General features: G+C 36.2%; 1 protein-coding gene across 1 annotated transcript in view; it reads right to left on the reverse strand.

Moving 5' to 3' along the window:
- Positions 1-6,909, reverse strand: part of LOC130248846 (sodium channel protein type 5 subunit alpha-like) — a 31,328-nt gene extending 24,419 nt beyond the window's left edge. The window contains exons 1-6 of the mRNA XM_056482870.1: positions 6,637-6,909; positions 5,125-5,243; positions 4,519-4,608; positions 3,325-3,453; positions 1,224-1,315; positions 173-379 (exon numbers count right to left, since the gene is read on the reverse strand). Coding sequence (XP_056338845.1) covers positions 173-379; positions 1,224-1,315; positions 3,325-3,453; positions 4,519-4,608; positions 5,125-5,243; positions 6,637-6,909 — 910 coding nt within the window. The remainder of the gene's footprint in view (positions 1-172; positions 380-1,223; positions 1,316-3,324; positions 3,454-4,518; positions 4,609-5,124; positions 5,244-6,636) is intronic.
- Positions 6,910-20,266: the final 13,357 nt, after the last annotated feature.

The raw sequence follows: 20,266 nt of genomic DNA on the forward strand, positions 1-20,266 counted from the left end.
GGTTCACTAATCCCATATTCAGTTGTCCCAGAGACTTCATACTATTACTTGGAAATAGGACAAACCTTCTTGGCAGAAATACATGCAACTATATTTTAACATCTCTGTGGAAAAGTAATACATACACAGGAAGATACACAATTATGTAAAGAGAGAAATGAAAAACATTTACCTTCATCATTTGGTACATATATCTTGGGATCCTTACAGAATGAGTCATTGTAGAGAGTTTTATTGAGGACACATTTGGATTTTAGATTGCCCATAAAAAGCTGGAGGCCTATTAGTGCAAATACACTCAAGCAAAATACAGTCAGGATCAACACATCCACAAGCTTCTTAACAGACTCAACAAGTGAATTTACGATGATTTTCAGACCTAGGAAAATAAGATCCAATAACATGGAAAGTGAGAAAAGGAATGCAATGTTCTGTAGGACAAGAAACAACAGCTGCAAGTTTGTTAAAGACCAAGGAAAGGTATTGATGTGTGGCTTTGACACTAAAATTAAGCACCTTCAATGTTTCAATCCTGCTATAATTTCATAGCAAAATCAAAAAAATATGTGAAATGACATGGAAATGGCAAAGTTAATATATATCATGACCATGAGATACATAGTAATTTACGGATTTTCAAGTGAATTTTTGCAGTTGGACTCTGAAATCATTCTTTGGTACCCTAATTAATGACATGACACAAAAATATTGAATATCTGGATAGCATGCGCAACATACTGTTGAAAGTATTACACAAAATCCAGATAGTGGCTGTGGTCAGTAAGGAAATAAATGACAGTCTCTCAGATTGTGAAATCAGCATTCTGGGAAATAAAGCAGAGAAAGTTAAACTAATGAGGTAGAACATGAAAGCAGAAATATGGTGGTTCAAATATATTATTTTAAGAGAACATATTACAGACAGTGGGCTGCTCCAGGAAGACAAATTAAAGAGACAAAGGCACTGGGCTAAATAAAAATGTACATCAATTATGGGATAAAAAAACGTAGAATATAAATTTGCCTTTTTCAAAACAATTTGAAGGAAAGATGATTTTAAAAATTGTGTTAGGGTGCTGCTGAGGGTGCAAAACAGTCCCACCTTGGGATTCCTTGGGGTCACAAAAAATGACTAGAGAACTGGAAGACAAGAACAGGAGTGGAATTAGAATTTGCATTCTGGTGAAGCAGAGAGAAAATCAGTAAGATGTGCTGTTCCTCACCTGGTATTACTGAAATAGCTTTCAAAGTCCTCAGTACTCTGAAAGTTCGAAGAACTGAAACATTGCCAACACTCTGAAATGCAGTAATGTACCTGTAAAATTAACCCAGACTCAACTGAATGACAAGGATGGAGCTTCTCAAACCACTTGCTTATGGAACAGGCAGTAATGAATACACTGCAGAAAATAAACAGGTCAAATATGCCCTAAGATATATGCCTAAAATTAGGAATCTTGGTCCATTTCTAGGCATGGATATAAAGTGATGGGGCTTTGGAGCAGTACCTATGAATAGAAATACAGTAAGCTCCTACTTGGTGTGGATTTGGATGCTTTAACTTTGGAAGAGTTTATCCATCAAAATGTCAAATAAATATAAAACTGTCAATGTCATAACCACACTCTTACTGAGGCTTCTCTCATGAAAGTACATGTTGCAGCTATCTCAAAAAAAAATACACACTCCAGAAGGAAGTCAAGCAACAGTAGATTTATAATGTGTTTATTCTGTACCACATGTGTCATTTTAACCTTTAACAGTCAGTGAGAACTTGAGTATTGCAACTTGTTTCAATTTTAACATTTCAACAATTTAAAAATTCCATCAAATCAAAAGTATCTTAAACCACTGCATATTCTAACAGCATTTTAACAGGTTACCCCAAATTTTCTGAGACTTCTTTCATGTCAGAAAGGACATGAATTGTGACTCATCTCATGACAAGGTCATAACTTGTAACAGAAATCCTCAAAAAATAAAGTCTCAATAACAAACTCCAAGACAACAGTGGCTGGAAAGGCAACCTCCCTCTCAAAGCATGACTTTGTCATCAGCAGATCAGAGCATATTGACTTTGCCTAGTCTGTAAGACTGAATAATTATCAAGTACCTTAAGCAATAATTACACTTGAGTTAGCAGTTGAGCTAATTTCCAAATAGTTTTCTTAAGACTTGAAAAAAAAATAGGTGGAAGTAATATATTGTAAAGTTGATTTAATTAGGGGTGCAGGTAGGGAAAAAGGACCATAAATTAAATTTTTCATGCAGCTGTTGGGCTGTCTTGTGATAGCTGTAACTAACAGTAACTATCTAGTGGTAGATGTTGACAATTAACAATATTTAAGCTCCTTAGCAATTCATTATTACCCATAAGAATAATTCATACACATACAGATGTGTGTGATGGCACCTGTGTACATATTACCTATTATTTACAAATTAGGAAAAACCTACATGTAATGTTACAAACCACTCCCTTCTTTTTTATTATGCCACCTGACAACTTCATTTGGTGCCTTTAGCTCTCATTGTAGGAAAAAAATATTATTCTCTTTTTGTCTCTGTGCTGTGCACTTCAACTGTGTTCCTGCTCTGCAATTGTTTTTTCATGTGAGTTTTATTCTATTTAGTTTTTTGGTATGTGGAATTACAGATATATTCACTGCATCTTTTTTAATTCTGACATCTTTTGACATGTGAGGAGCAAAACTATATAAGGTGCACAGAGAAATAATGTGTGCTCTGCTTCTTTACTTCTTACCCACTATGTCTTAATTTTCTAGCTCTGTTTTGACCATGACTGCGTGCTGGAGTGGTGCTTTTATAAAAATATCTATTTAAACTCCAACATCATCTTCCCAACAAGTGAAGGCTATTTCAGAGCCTATGAATTTGTATGCTAAGCAAGGTGTTTTCTTCCTTGAGCATCACTTCACCCTGGGATTTCATCTGTTATTTACCAGCAAGTCATTCAATACCTTGTGACCCATTTTGGACCCTTCTCAAATGAGTTTCATCTGATCTCGAGTACAGCTAAGATAACATAAAGAGGCAGGCTTTGTTTGGGTTGTTTATGCAATTACTTCTTCACAAAATGCAAATATAGACTAAATTAAGAACAATCACACAGTTCCAAGATGAGCTTTTCATTTAGGTCTTACTTTAAATCTTGTTTTTCTCTTTGCAGACATGCAAACTGTGATTCAAGCACAGTTTAGCAGGGAGGATGCCAACAACTGTAAGGAATTTCAGCAACACCAAATGGTATTTTCTCTGTGTTTTTGTCCCCTCAGTGTAAAAGAATAACTGAGTTTTACTTACATTACAATAATAATAGAAAAATCCAAGCAGTTCCATGGATCTCGAAGAAAAGTAAATTCATTCCAAACAAATCCTCTTGCTACTATTTTAATCAATATTTCAGTAGTATATATGGCAGTGAAAACATGTCTGAGGAGGAAAGTGTATATTAAAGTTACAGAAATAAAAATATTAATGAGACTGATGCACATTCAGGCACATTTCTACCTTTTCTCTGATTTAGTCCCTGCATGGAGAGAAATGTAGAAAATGTGAAGAAAATAGGTCAGGTTGCATTACTTTCAAAAGCATCATGGGGACAAAATATCTTCCTGAATTTTAGTAAATTTTCCATGTAAATCTAAAAACACAAACATTCACATAAGGATATCATTCTATTTTTGGATGAAGGATAGATCACATTTCCTTAGGAAACATTTTTAAGACTGTGTTTATGTTCTAAAGCAGGCTGGAAAATTTCAAAGCCTCACCATTCTGGCAGAACAATAACAACAAAGATTTATTTCAGCCTGTAAAGTTCACACATTTTATATACTTATTCTGACAAATGCTCCATAACTAAAAGAAATCCTATAGAAAATTAAGTTATCACCACGCTTACCCCAAAATAATAGGAATTAAAATTACAGAACTTCTGAGGCTCCAGGCACATTTTCCAGATTTAATTCTGGAACATTAACTCAAGTTACACTGGATATAGTGCACAAGTACAAAAGGAAACAAGACATTACAAATAAATGACTTCCTAGTAGGAACAACTGACTTAGGAGAGTCACCAGGAAACAGAGGAAAAAACAGAATGAATATTTATTCCTTTATAGCTTTTCCATGAGGCAACCATAACAGACATTCAGGTTATTGCTGTAGAATGAGAGATATTAAGTTAAAATCCTGCTGCACAGTCTCTCAAAAAGATTTAACCCTCAAAAGGAAAAACAGGCCAACCTTCTCTGTGACAACAGATGGCAAAAATTAGGCAAAACAGAAAAAAGGGCATTTGGTAAGAGCTTCTAAGAAAAAGTACTGAAGCTCCACAAAAGACTGTGTGATAGAATAACAATCCTCAGCCTTCCTCAGAGGTCTAGCTGAGAATTTTCAAGCCCCAGAATTAGATCACCACATTATCTAAATTTTTCAGTCCCACATGTTAATATCCTTGGAAAATAGTGAGCACATGGCCACTGAGGTACTTACTCAGTCCAGGAGGCTTTTTCAAGAAGTTGAGGGATAGTCATAGCCACACAATTGAGTAACACAGTACATGTAATAATGCCAATAAACAATGTGAATACTAAGTTAAGGAAAAAATGCTACATTATAAAAAATGAAGTTCATACAATTCGCTGATTTCCACACACAAAAATCACACAAGTATTCAAATAATTCCTTTTCATTTAAATATGCCCAGAACTTTTCATGGGTTTGCCAAAGGAATTTATGAGAGAATCACAAATTAACCTGAGTTGGAAGGGACCCAAGAGGATCATGGAAATCCAATTCTCATCCTAGCACAGGACTCTCCCAAGAATCCCCCTCCAAGATCAAACCTTCTCAGCTGTGTAAAATTCATGTTTTAAATATAAAAATGAATTATCTGCATGGGGAGATGGTTTTGGAAGTTAGGACACTAGTGGGACATAATATGCTTGACATGTTCAGCCATGTTTACCTGAAAAGACCTATTTCCACTAATTACTAATTCCAAATAAAAGCAGAAAAAGCAGAAACAGAGGAACAGAATGACAGAAAATGGCACAGAATATTTTAAATTTCAAATCAGGGAAACCATTGAAAGGATATGAATGGATCAGAATTTTAATTGCTGCTTTTCTGACTGGATTAAAAGGACCAAATATAAACAAGGCAGGTGTGGCAGTAAACCGGAAAATCGTCCTCCTTTTATTTAGCACCATAAAAGTCTATTTAAAAAAAAAAGATTCAAAGTATATGAAACACTTGAATTAGAAATTTCTGCTAAAATTATATGTTCAGTTTTTCAAGTCTGCATCTAGAGCTGTATCTAATTGCAGTTAGGAGTACAGCTTTCCTTTATTCTTACTTGGAGCTGTGACCTGATTATACACATTTTGAAGGAAAGAGAGCAGCTCTATAGAAATTCATTATTGCCTGAGAAGAAGAAGCCATAATGGGAATGAATATGAAGAGCAAGTAGTCATATTCACTTGGTCAAATAATTAAATTACTACTCTGGGACTGTAACAATAGTCTTAATACCTTACTCTTCGACAGTTTTATAGGCTACAAGATATTATTTAGATACACAAGATGCACATTGTGTAGCACTGCCAAAATCATGGACAAAGAAAAAACTTTAATTTTGAAATATCTCTACATTGTCATGTAACACTGTAAATTCCCTCTAAGATACCTTAAGGTCCATGCAGCTCAGCATTTTTGCCATACAGTAAAAATGAAATCTCTTGAATGAAAAACAGTTTCCTAACTTTAATATAAATTTCTTCAACTCAATCAAGCTCAGTTCTTCTGCATCAATAGTATCACTTTGATTACTTTGAGAAAAAAAGTATCTGGAAGATCAAAGCATGTTCTGTGATAAAATTATTACACTCCAATACCTTGCTGGCATATATTAAAACAGCACCTGGGACTGGATGGAACCTTCTGCTCTTCAGATCAAGTCTTCCTTGACAGTAGCAATAATTTAATTTAAGAATTTAATTTAGAAGGCATTCCTAGACTATCTACTTTATACACTATTATAGTCAGCATCACCAAACACTTTGGAGTAGCATGGAGTACATAAATATGGAACAATAAACAAAGCCAGTGAGACATAAAGTTACAAAAAACTAATTTATGACAATGAAAAAACATGGGTTTGCTACACAGAGTAATGGAAATATCTCAAACGTGCCTCCCTTTATCTGTACAGTATTTGTAATTCTGTCAAAATATCTGCAGTTCCAGTGTGACTGACTGTTGCACAGGCACTGTTTATACAACAGGGAGTTCAGCCCCACAGGCAACAGACGAACTGCTCTGGAAAACAAAGCATCACTAATCCCAGAATATATTTACTATTAAAGTGTGCCAACTACATATCATGTTTTCATAATTAATTTTGATTCTTGACTGGAACTTAAAATACTTCTTTATTCCATAATGCAGAGCACACCTTAGAATTCCCCCCCAAAAAGTTGTCAGTAATGTTCAAAGGTCTGTCTACAGAAGAATCAAAACCCAGCACCTCCTGAATAGAGCTTTTACTATCCCTCAAGAGTTCAACACGTAAAAATTTAAAAAAAAAGAAATGCTTTGGGAAGTTTTAACCTTGTGATCACTGTAGTATGGATCAAAATCCTCCAGGGGCTCCCCAACTAGCTCTGCAGGAATGTCCCCATACAGAGATGGCAACGTTTTACAGATTTTCAGGTCAAGCTGAGGAGTAAGTTTTTTTTCAGCTCCTTGGTCCTTCTTCTTCTTCTCTTTAACTTCGACTTTCTCCTTTTTTTTGTTGGCAATCCTTTCCTCGATTGCTGCCAAAGACTCGGGGGTGAATCGTCGAAAACTGTTAGTTTCTGATGACCAAAATGAGATATCCATTTTTCCTTCTGAGTGCTTGTTTCCAGTACTAGAGGTAACTTAAGAAAGAAAGCTCTTGACAATTAGAAAATACCATAAATAACACCCAGAAATAACACACAGAAAATACCAGAAATAACACATATCTATTAGATAGATGATTTTTTGCTCCTCTGAAACTCCATGTCAAAATAGAATAGAATAAAATAAAATAAAATAAATAAAATAAAATAAAATAAAATAAAATAAAGTAGAATATGAATAGAGTATTTCAATTGAAAAGAACTTACAATAAGCATCCAGCCCAACTGCCTAACCAGTTCAGGGCTTACCATTGTAAGGCTTGGGCACTGCCCAAATGCCTCTTAGACATGGACAAGCCTGGTCAACGATCCATCTAGGAAGCCTGTTCCAGTTTTTGACCACCCTTTAGGCAAAGAAATGCTTCCTAGTGTCCCTTGTAAACCCTCTGCAGTGTGGCTTTGGACCATTCCCACATGTCCTGTCACTGGATCCCAGGGAGAAAAGCTCAGCACCTTATTCTCCACTTTCTCAGGAAGTCATAGAGAGGAACGAGGCCACCCCTCAGCCTCCTTCTCCCCAAGCAGACAAAGCCCTCAGCAGCTCCTCTCAGGGCATTCCTTCCAGCCCTGTCACCAGCTTTGGTGCCTCTGGACACACTCAAGGACCTTCTCATCCTTCCTAAATTGCAGGGCCCAGAACTGCCCCAGTGCTCCAGATGAGGCCACACCAACACTGGACACAGCAGGACAATCAGCTCTTCTGACCAGCTGGTCCTGCTGTGTTTGAGGCACCCAGGATATAAGGCAAAACCAACCAGAAGTACATTGATTTACAAAAATGAGTAATGAAAAACAGACCAAATAAAGATCAACTACTTAATCTGGATCTACCCTCTCTGATTGAGGTTACGGAGGAGATAATTTTTCCCTTTGCCTTTCCAGCTTGGAAGCATCAAAATCACATCTCTATCATAACTCTGACAATCACCTAATTGTTTCTCACTGTAGATTAAAGTATCAGCACCTTGCACCCCAGGTACTGCTCCTCTGTACTTCCTGGAAACACAATTTAGTTCCACAGGTCCCACCTCTAAGGCTCATCAGATCCATCCCCTCCACAGAGCAAGGCCAACACTGAATTCAGCTCAAGGCTTTGCCAGTTGCATTTTCAATTATTCTGCTCGAGGCTTAAATCACTGACAAAGGGGAAGGGTGGCAATGAGAAACACTGAGTACAAGGCAAACCACTGTAAGTATTCAGATCCTAATGTCAGAATTTACCACACTACTGTAGATGACAGCAATTTACATGATGCCAGTTCTCACCCACAAAAGATGAAGAAAATTTTGACCCATTATGGGATAATTTGTCCTTTGTGACTCACATCAAAACTGATTACTTCCATTTAATAAATACTTTTGGTCACGGCCAAGTCTTTTAAAACTGCATTTTTGATTGCTGAGATCCAGCTGTGCTGCTGCTCCTTGTGAGCTTGCATGTGGACCATGCTAGAGAACCAAAACTCCTTTGCAATTACAGCTCTCTTCTTTAGATGCAGATATATTTATCTTAAAAGAATATGCAAGCAAGAATGATTATGCAAAGATTTTGTTGGAGTTTATGGGACCTGGAAGGGTTTTTTTTTCTCCTCTGGGACTTTCCAAGCATGTTCAGATCTGATCAGGAACCGAACTCAGAGATCAGAATTTACTATGGTAACAAAATGGAAGTATATAACCAAAGAACATTTACTTTGCCAAACCACACAGACCCATTTCCAATCAAAAGTTCAAAAGATAAATTGAAAATCAAGATGTTCTTTTTTTTATTTTCAATTTTTAATAATTCTAAGAAGATCAATTTTATCTTCAAAGCAGTTTTAAGGACAACACAGAAGGTCAGCTTTTAGGGAACTACGTCAACTGAAATAAATGAAGCAAATAAAAACATAATTATAGTATTAAGGATTTCAGAGCTGAATTTAAGGGAAAAAAAAAAAAGACTGAGACAAAAGCATTGATTAAGGGCAAAAAGATGCAACACATTCCCTTCAGCAACTGTGGACCAGAAGTCATAATTGGACAAACATTCTTAGACATTCATGAGAGGACTTCTTCAGCAGACCTGTAGCAGAAATGTACTTGTGCTCACATGGAACAACAGACTTCTTGGTCTTTGATCAACTGCTAAGTATTTATAGATTGTGACTTGGGTTAGGAAAAAGGAAGCTAAGAAGATGTGACTGAAAAAATTTTACCAATAGAAAGAACTAAAATTATATTTAAATTTAAAATAATTTATATTTATATTTATATTTAAAAAGACGGAGTGACTACTTGGAATTCCTGAAGCTCAGCTAAACTCAGCCACCTCACCATATAGTGCTGAATTGGTCAATTTTTTAAGGCAAGACATTGACGTAGAGTGTTACTCTGAGAAATAATTTCAATTTTTGCATGGTACACGCATGGAGAAGATATAGAGCAAGTTTTCTCAGAAGTAACCTAAGCATGAGATTTATTCTAGAAACTGAGAGAAGAGAGCTGTGGGTGTGACTACAAGTCAGTGTAAAGGAATTGCAAGTCAGTATGTACTATGTCAATATGTTTCTGAAGCACATGCAAGACTACAGTTCAGATCTGTTAATTTCTAGTAGACCAAATGAAAGAAATTTGCATTTAAATGAAATTAAGAGTTGATAATCCTACAACAGGTTTTGATATCGCTGAACCTGTAGTAGAGACCAGTCCAGTCCATCAGTAACAGATACAAAGGCACTGGTACCTTCAGTTACTAAAGTACCTACAGGATCAGGGATGCACCTTCAAATTCAACTTTTTCTTTCAAATTAAAGTGGAAATGACTTGGTTTCCTCATCTTTAGAGGAATTGCATTCAGTGTACAAAGATAGGCATTGAGGTTAGTCTTGCTGGCTTAAGGGTACTGCGAAAATGACACTGAATATTTTTATGTCAAAACCCAAGGAATTCCAGATATTTGATGAAATTTGCTCAACAAATTACCTGCAAAGTAGAAAGGGATGAACAAAGAGTCATTAAGTGAAACAGACACTGGGCACTACTAAAGTACAATTTGCTACTAAATTGTCTTAAGATAAAGGGTTTTCGGACAATTTCCTAGAACAGCAAAGCAAAGGCAAAAATGAGTCTATTAATACAATGTTTCAGAGACATGAATTACAAAATGCTTGCTGGGGTACTGACTAATCACTAGAGATAACTAACAAATTTAGATTTTTAGATTGAAAGGCAAAATACAAACTCAAGCCTTATATACAACTCCTTGATTTGGCTCCGTTTCTATGAATTTCAGAATTCTTCAGCTCCCTAAAAGCAGAGTTCCTTTTAAATGTAGAACGGTTATACCCATCAAACTACTGACCATAAGATATCCAACAATCCACAAAAGTAGAACTGAAACTGATAAAACTGTTCATTAAAATACTATCAAAGTCAGTAAGGGGCATTTATGAGATGCTTCTCAAAATAGGAAAACTAGAAGGAACATAAATATAAAAATGTCCTTATTTGTGTTTCAATCTAGTTTTAGCATGGATTAAAACCAATTCTGAATGTCAAATTATTTCTATCAACTCCCTTGTCAAGGGCCACCCTGAATATTTCCTGTGAGAACCTGGATCTGGAAAAAATAAAGAGTAAACTAACTGCTAGTTGGTTTTTTGTGTGCATTTAGGATAGTCTTTCACAGAGGAATAAAGAATAAAGATGTGCTCACCCCTTCACCTGAAATAAGAAAAAAAATGAGAAAGCAGCTCACAGCAACACCTTATGAAACAAGACAGGAATTCCCTGTTTGCTGTTCTGTACCTTGCCAAAAGCTTCTGCTATCACCTACTCAGTTTCAATAAGCAGAAAAAAAATTCTGTTCCTGATCACCATTTTCTTCTATTTAACTGCCAGTGATGGTGAACAGATTTAAGACTTCAGTCCTTAATAAAATCCAACTTGGACATTTTACAGGACTACTGCTGTTTCTAAAATACAAGATCATTTCTTCCACACAGCACTTCGTCCCCCACTTTTCGCTTCTCACTTGTCACCCCATCTCAAGAAAAAGTTTGTGTTTGGATGGCTTGGATAAATATCTACAGTGCAGTTTTTGGGGGATTTGGTCTTTTTTGAGGGGGGTTGCTTGGTTTGATTTTTTAACACCTGTAATAGACAAAGTTATTCACAGTATCAATATCATATCATGTATCATATCATATCATATCCTCACTCATAAGTTCCAAAATCAGTATGCAATGTGCTCAACTGTGAATTATTTAAACATCATGAAAAAAAAATCACTCACCAGTACCTTTGTGAGAAAAACATTCCAGACTTGTGTAGGTAAAGAAATTTTAGTATGCCAAGTTCAGTGTAACTAAGATTAGATAATACTAAAGCAAATTTGAGGAGTACTCTGCATGAGGTGAAATAACAAAACCGAGCAGTCAGTAATTAATATGATAATTAATATGACAATTACTAATAGCAATATGAAAAGTATATCAATGCTCAATAAAATGTTTCACTGACATGTAAATTATAGGAAGAGCTACATGTTTACAGCAATGTAGTGGTTTTACATTAATGACAGATCTTTTTAAATAGATGCTCCCTGTACCTCAAATAAAACCACATCTAATATTTGGAAACATGTCTGCACATATTTTATTTATATATAGACACACACACTTGTTTACATATATCCCCAAATATTTTGATCAAAAAGACCCAGAATTAAATTAGGGTAATCAGCAATGGAGTTTTCTCATAGTATGCAAATATTTAGCAAAACCAAAATACTTACAATATCTCCTTCAAAATAAAGAAGCCTTCACTGATTTCTGAAGGTAATGTTGGCTGGCTGTTATCTCCAAGGAGACAGAAAGTCTTGATTTTCTCACCTTCACCTTTTCATTCCCAACAACATCATTTCTCCTGAGCCAGCTCCCATGCAGAAAGTTTTCTTTGTAGTGGGATGCCTGTGGGAGGGATGGAGGGAGGAGCTTGGTTGATTTGCTGAAAACAGTAAATGAAATTTTGTGCTCTCACTGACAACTCTGTAAGAAAGAGAAAAGTGCTTGGGTGATACTTTTGAAGAATGATTACCTAAATATTAATCAATAATTTCCTTTCTGCTGAAATCATAGCTATATTTATTAAAAGCAAAGATGGATTTTTGTTCAGCTGGAAATACATGTGAAAAATGGTAAGAAAGCAAAAGGTTTCTTATTTCACATTTCATTCCAAGATTTTAACCATGGAGATATGCATTAAATATTGGCACAAAATTTGCCTGTCATTAAAAGCTTTTGGTTAGAAATTAGAGTATATATTGCTAATTTTTCATTTGTTAATTTCTGCTTTTTATTATTCCCATCATTCTGATGTATGTTCAATACATCTTATACAGAAAAAAATCTGAAATTCAAATACACTATCTGTTATACACAAAGCCAGAGCCCAAAATAAATTCAAGAGCATATGCCATAATCCATTAAAACATACAAACCTTGTTGAGCAAAATGAAAATCACAGCATTTATCCTCATATCTGAAATTACTTATATCTATCTTTTAAAAAGTGATGTATAAAGCCAGCTAGCAACAGGTATTGGACAGTAACACACACCCACATTCATGGTAAGCCCTAATGCTAAGTAGAGTTATTTCTCTTAATTACATCAACAGAACCCATTACTGTCTGAATTTCTTTTCTTTTTTTATTAAGTAGAATATAAATCTTTCCTATCATCTTTCCTGATGATAAGAGAGTTACTCTGGGTTTTGCTGGAAGAATTCTATTGAAGGAACTGCTCTGTCCTTAAAAGCCAGGCAGCACTAATGCACACAAAGAAACAAACAGTGATTAAACATTTTTTGGGATAGGTACAACTGCAGATGGTTTTAAAAGAAATAAAACTCTAAATGTTCTGTGGTGCAAGCAACAGGACATTTTAAGTTCCAGTGTAAATTATTTTCCTAGAAAGCAAGATTATGTTCTCAAGACAAGTTCAATTAAGAGAGCAGAATTTTAAAGATCACTCAAGCATTACTCTAAAAAGGCACTATAACTGCTACATTTACAATGCTGTACCAGCTAATACCACAAAATGCAATAAAGATCCCTACCTGCATGTATTTATTCTGCTGTATCTTCTCCATCCATCTGTCCCAGAGAAAAATGGGGCACAGGGGATAAACACAGACCTCAGTACGGCAAAAAGAATTGCACTCCTCCCTTACACTCTAATGTTTAAAATCCAAAAAAGCCAGAGCTCAGAGAACAAGACTTTTTATCTTCAGCAGTTTAGGACCCACAGCTAACCACAAAACACTTAGACAAGTTACTTTGCTTGTGCTACAGTGGAAAATTTCCTTTCTCCCATTAGGAAGGCAGTTTCTTACAGTGGGGAGAGGGCAGAAAACCAGCCTCAGAGTAACAACACTCTCTTCTTCCCTTTTTCGTTATTATTCCTGAGGAAATAGGAGGAGGAAAACTGAAGAAATAAAAAAGCTGACGTTTAACAACAAAAAGATAATGTTTGTTATATAAAACTGCTAAAATTAAATTCATTACAGAAATTACTGTTAATTTATTCACCATGCTCTTGACATGGATCCGTTTCCTCCATTAACTGCAAAGTACTTTTTCCTTTTTATTGTCAGAGCACAAGACAAATATTTCTTGTTGGTAGCATTAGCACACCACCATTAGTTTAATGACTAAGAGTGCACAGATGTCAAGAGCTGAAAAAAACAGATTTTTGCATAATTAAATGTATCTTGTAACTGTGCCATAACTCTAAACATTAGCTGCTGCTTTAAATTACAGATCAGAAATGCAGTCATGAAAGATATCAAGCATCTGACAACTCATGCACACTGCATGACCCTCTTATCCTCAGATCCCCTCTCCTCCACTAGCTTCCACCTACTGAGAAATGATCTGTGGTGCAATCCCAGAAATCTGTGTCTCCTCTTCAGTGGGATAACAGACACACCAGCAGCACCTCTGTCTCAGAGGGAGAAAGGTTCATGCAAGGTCTCTCTTCCTATTTTTCCCATTTACAGGAATGGGACAGCTATTTAAGTTCCTAACAAATTCAGCACTATTTACCTCCTTTTCCTATTTGACTGAGACTTTTCCTGAATAACTTGCTGACCATGGAACCCCTGCTGTGGGACACCTGAAATTAAAATTATCAAAAATCTCTTTCTCACTACATTACCCTCCAAGATGCATCTGTATTATTAAGATACTGTGTCTCAAACTGGCTAAAATTACAAACTGGACACAAGATACCAGGTGGATACAAGAGGGAAGGAACAAAAATTTCAAACAAACAAGTCCTTGCCATTAGTTGATGTATCTGTAAATCTAATTCTGAAATTTGTGTATTAACCTCTCCAATAGTCTCTTTGTATGATTCATACAAGCACAGAAAGTTTGAGTAAAGAAGTATTTTACAGAGGCAAAATAAATACATTTACCAAAAATTTAATGGAAAAATCAACATCACTTTACTTCCATAACAGTTGGAAGGAAAATTACCTGTACCTGAGAAAAGTATTCCATATTTTAAAGAAATGGCTCGGGCAAAACAAAATCATACAATCCATAACTAGATTGTATCATCCACTGACAAAAAAAAATGCTATTGAATTTGATATAAAGTGTCTTTTTGAGAGTTTTAATTTAGGTCAAGATTATCACAGAGACAAATCAGAACTGTTAATTACAGAGTTTATGGCTATGGTTCACTGTCCATTAGCCAGCACCGACCACAAGTGAGTCTGAGACAAGCACAGCGAGGCAAATGATCCTCCATTAGAATCAGCAAATGCAAATCCCCCTTCACACAGAAAACACCACAAAACACAGAAAATTCAGCTGTGCACATAACAGCAAAGAGGTATAAACATAGACACCAGGATGCTCTCCTGAAAGCCAAATCTCAGACTTTAGAGAGCAGGGAATGGATATCACGTTAGAGGGAACAGGGAGATTTTGAGTTTTGTTAAAGATCGCTGCAGCACAGGAATGGAGGTTGTCTCTTTCAGGCATAATGAAAATAAACACAAATCATAATCATAGCAAAAAGCTTTTATAAACAAAAATCAGATGGTATTTTTGCCTCCTTACAATATGCAAGGAAAAAAGTTTTTTCCAAGTAACTCTAGAGGTAGAAATCAGGAAGCTCCATTAATGAGGAGGAGCTGCTTAAATGCTGTAAACAAGTGATTGTGTGACAGAGAGAATTTCTGAACAGAAAATCATAAAGACTTGCAGATGAATGACAGCTTTAATACTGGATGGCTCTTCAAGTTGAAGTTTACTGGTTTATTAGTTCAATGTAGACCAATAAAATGGCACCAGTATTTAACAGGATGGACAGCTTTTTACCAAAACAACTTGTGAGCACTTGTGGTCTTCTCAAATATTCAAAATCATTAGTGTCTGATAGTGTCAGTAGATCTTTGTTTTTGCATCCCTGTCTTGCTTTATGTACTCAAGGAACTCAGCAGGTTTTTGTAGGGCAATAATTCCTTATAACACAGATCTTGTGCAGTGTAACAGTTACTAACTCTGATGCTAACAGCTCATAAATTATATTTCTTAAAAAATGATGTTAAAAAGGTACTTCACTGCTCAGCAATAAAATTTCATACTCCTAGGTAATTCAAGGGTTTGCATTGGAGACAATTGCAATGACAATTATTTGCAGAAATTTCTCTTTACTCTGGTTGCAACTTCAGAGAACTTCCTGTCTGTAAACTAAACTGGCATACAGGGAGTGCAGTGCCCACAGCTTGGGAAGCACTATAACCTTTGGAATATCCCATTAGGAGTGATCTCTAAGTAATGCACACACATCTATTATAAAGTAAGCAAATGCATCCTTTGTGGGCTGAACTAATTCAGCTGCTGGCCAGAAGCTTCAGGATTCCCCTTAATTTCAAAGGTGACTAATTTCAAGACGTAGATGAGATTCCAGGAATGTGTTATAAAATATCATAATCCTGGAACAAGAACAAAAGTAATAGGGGACATCAGGAAAAAAAAATATAAAAAATAAACTGTGGGAAAATACAGAAATATATCTGCTTTGTTACACTTGAAACACAGAATAACTAAATATTACATGAACAGTAAAAAACAATACCCAGAGAAAGTAATATACAAAAATCTCCGAAGGCATGAGTCCAGAAAAAATGAGGGGCTTTGGCAAATTATCTGTGAGATAAACAAAATGTGCAATTCAATCTCTCTCAGAAAAGAATCTAAGAGTGCAAAGGACATGATGTATTTATCAAGACAATAATTTGCATGATTGCCATTTCCCTTTTTTCATGCTGCACAATGAAATAAGAAATCGACAGACATGAAATTTGGTATTTGGTAAATAGCTAATTGACTTTACAGAACAACAGGAAATAGCTTTTATGGTAAGTACACATTAAACGCATTGTTACACAGAGTAGCTTTCTGCCTAATGACCTAATGTACACTGAAGTCTGAAAATGAGCTCAGTGTCTGAAGTTCAAGTTATCCCATCTGTTTCTTCTTAGTGTTCTGAAAAACAGTATTAGTATTTTTGAAGCATTTTACATTTCTCCAGAGTCAGATACTAAGAGCAAAATATTGCTGTTACAATCTCTGAAAGATTTCCAGCATTTCTGATGCAGTCTCACTAACACAGTTTATGAAGTCTCATCTTTTATTGCATGGGCCTCCAAACACAACCATGAAATGAGAAACACCAAGAGCCCTAGAAAAGGATGAGATATTTGGTTTCACACCTATTTCTTACTATACCTCCCTGTATGATTAAAGTCTAAACTTCAACATGTCAAGAATGTAACCCTTAATGAAAACAAACACGGAGATTTTTTGTTATTGCTGTGCATGGCTTACTCAGAGCCTGCTTTTCCTACTGCCACACTGGCAAAGGAGGTTGGGGGTGCATGGGAGGTTGGGAGCAGACACAGACAGGACAGGTGACCCAAACTGACCAAAGGGATACTCCATGTGACATCATGCTTGGGAAAAAGTGGAGGGAAGGAGGAGGAAGGGGGGAACATTTGGAGTGTTGGCATTTGTCTTCCCAAGTCACTGTTCCACATGATGGAGCCCCTCTCTCTTGGAGATGGCTGAACACCTGCCCAACCACGGGAAGCAGGGAATTAATGCTTTGCTTTTCCCTATTAGACTGTCTATCTCAACCCACAAGTTCTCCCATCTTTTACCCTTCTGATTCTCTCCCTGATCCTTCTGAAGAGGGAGTGGCTTTGAGGGACTTTGGCTGTTGGCTGGGGCAAAACCACAATTCCTTATTCACCAACCACTCCACCCACTGAATCCATCCCTTTCCAGTTCAGAGAGAAGGATGATGTGCAGGACCATGTCAAGGGCTTTACAGAAATGACATCCAGAGCCCTTCCCTTGTCCACTAATGTGGTCACTCCATCACAGAAAGCCACTGGGGTGGTCAGGCAGGACTTGTCCTTGGTGAAGCCATGCTGGCTGTCCTGAGTCGCCTCCCTGTCCTCTGTGTGCCTCATTACAGCTCCCAGCAGGATTTGTTCTGTGGTATCCCCAGGCACAGAGGGAAGGCTGATAGGGTGGCAGTTCCAGTAGCCTCCTTTCTAACCTCTCTAAAGACAGGCACAAAATGTTTCCCTTTTCCAAATAGCTGGCTGCCAGGACTTTTCAAATACCTTTGAGAGAGGCTTGGCACCTACACCAGACAAATCCCTCAGGGCTTTGGGATGTATCACATCAGGTCTCACAGACTTGTGCACATTCAGGTGTCATGAACCTGATTGTTGTTCACACTGGGAAGCCTTTTTGCTACAGCAGTGGGAAGATTATGATTTAAGGTATCTCCTAAGACAAATTTGAAAATTGTTTATTGTTGTTTCATTGGGTTTTTTTTCCAAATATAAAATGAAGGCTTGTTTTGTTCAGTTTAGCTGTGTGCTGGCTTCAGGCTAATGGTAATTGTGTTTCAGATGCTGTCATGAACTAAGTATAGAGGTTTATTGGATTCTGGGTTGGAAAAGAATGAGACAAAATGAAGTTTTCCCTGTAAGTAAATACTTAGTAAGTATTAGTTACTTACTTAGTTACTTACTTACTTAGTAAGTAAGTAAAGTGCCTGACTACATTTCACTGTATATCAGTCCATTACGAAGCTGATGACTTCTTCTCATAACAATCATTTTCATGCATACACTTAAGTGATTTCTTGTCTTGCCTTAGAGGTAATGAAATTCTGATTAGTTTTGTGTTATTCTTTGATAAAATGAAATACTAATTTCATTGATGAACCCCAACCATCACTTTATTATCCATAATCAATGGATTATTCATTTAATAAAGGTAATTATGTATCTTTAACTGCAGTCAGCATCTTTTGTACATTTGATTTGAAATTGACTTTGTTTATAGACAGAGAACATTTGCTTTTTACATTTCTATGTAATTTAAAATGGGGTTTCCTCTTTTTATTTTTTTGTGCATCAAAGAACTTTAAGTATATTGTGGCTGCTATTAGTGTATATAATGCAGGGCTTGTTAGATCAGATCATTAAATTTAAGGTGAAAAAATATGTACAGTGATGCCTTTGTATCACAGAACCACTGTGGTCAGAAGAGATCTCTGGAGATTGCCTGGTTCAACAAAGATCACATTTACAGAGGGCTGCTAAAAATATGAGTATCATAATAGTGATAATGTTCTGGTTTCTGTGTGCATGTTTACCAAACCTAAACTAAAGGCAATATTACATAAAAAACATGGTAAGTAATGTTTTCTTTGTTATGCAGGAAATCTTTCAGCCTTTCATCATGTTTGTGTCATTTCCTAGTAGGAAAGTGGTCTATAACATTAGCTGTTTGCTTTAGGTTTTGGAAGAGAAAGAATATGATGTTTATATGAGTCTAGGGATTATTTTTCAATTTCCAAGAAAATGTGATCTTCTTAGGCTAGATTGTGAATTTCTGAGCTGCTGAGCCAAAAAAGGAAGTGGTGGAGAAGCAAACAGGTCTCAGGAGTGAAGCCAGGATGTTGAGATAGGGAGAGAAGGAAGAATGGAAATGCCCAGAATGTAAGCACTGATTGAATAAACATTGCAACAAAAAGTAAGTAATGTAAGTAAGAGTACAAAGATTATATTTCCTTAATAACAGTGACTTCTAGAATGCTGTGGAATTTCTCAGCTTCCTCTGTGTGCTGCTGCATTCTCTCTTGTAAGGCTTGACAGTCAGAATTAAAATGTTAAAAGATTTTAGAAATACACTGCAAGAATGATTTGGAGCCTGAGAAGTATGGTTTTGTCCAGTGGAGAGAAGATGGAAGGAAACATGGCAGCATGACAAATAGTTAAGAAGAAATGGGGAACAAACTCTTCTTCATGTCCACAAGGAGTGAACAAAGAAGTAACAGGCTGAGACTGTAGCTCAGGAAATTCAGATGAAGCACAAGAAAACCCTTTTTTGGCAGTGAGAACAGTGAAGAAGTAGAATATGTTGCAGATGAAGACACTGGAATCACCATCTGTTGCAACTAGGGACTAAACAGATATCTCCAGGAATTACACCAGTGGAGTTGAAGCTGTTTTGGGATAAATGAACTAATTTCCTTTAGGACATCACTCTCAACCCCATTTTTAAAAGATATAATTACACAATAGAAAATGCTTTGCAGGAAAAAATGGTCTCTTTAATCCTCCAGGAAAAGGTTCTGCAATAGGTTCTCTACTTGGGATAAGAGCTATATAAATTCAAGATATAAAAACATGCATTTTAGGATAGATAATCATGGAAAAAATTCCCTAAGGAGATGGTAGATTCTACTCAGCTTGAAACCAAAAGTGTTGTAGGCTATATATAATTTATTGGCATGACTCAGATGCAACTGTTTGAAAATACTGTATTTAGGCTGTGCTTTATGGGATGTGAAACTTGGTGATTTAAAATACGATTTAAATGTTTTGTGTGACTAAAATCTCCTGAGATATCATATTCTACCACTGCATAAGCAAAGCATTCAAGTAAAACCACTCACAGTTTTAGACTCCATCATGTCCAAAATCTGCTGTATAAGCCACAAAAATACATTCACATAACAAAGTACAATGAGCCCAGTCTTTGCAGTGGTTTTCTGGAAATGGTGTGTCTGAACTAAAGAAGAGAAATTACAGCATTAGCTGTCTTAAATTTGCTTAATCTAACCAGCAAATACTGGATTCTAGTTCAATTATTAGGAATAAATTCTTCACTCAGGGGTCCTGGCACAGGGTGCCCAGACAAGCCTGATA

Source organism: Oenanthe melanoleuca, chromosome 2 (assembly GCF_029582105.1).
Source record: "Oenanthe melanoleuca isolate GR-GAL-2019-014 chromosome 2, OMel1.0, whole genome shotgun sequence".
NCBI lineage: Eukaryota > Metazoa > Chordata > Aves > Passeriformes > Muscicapidae > Oenanthe > Oenanthe melanoleuca.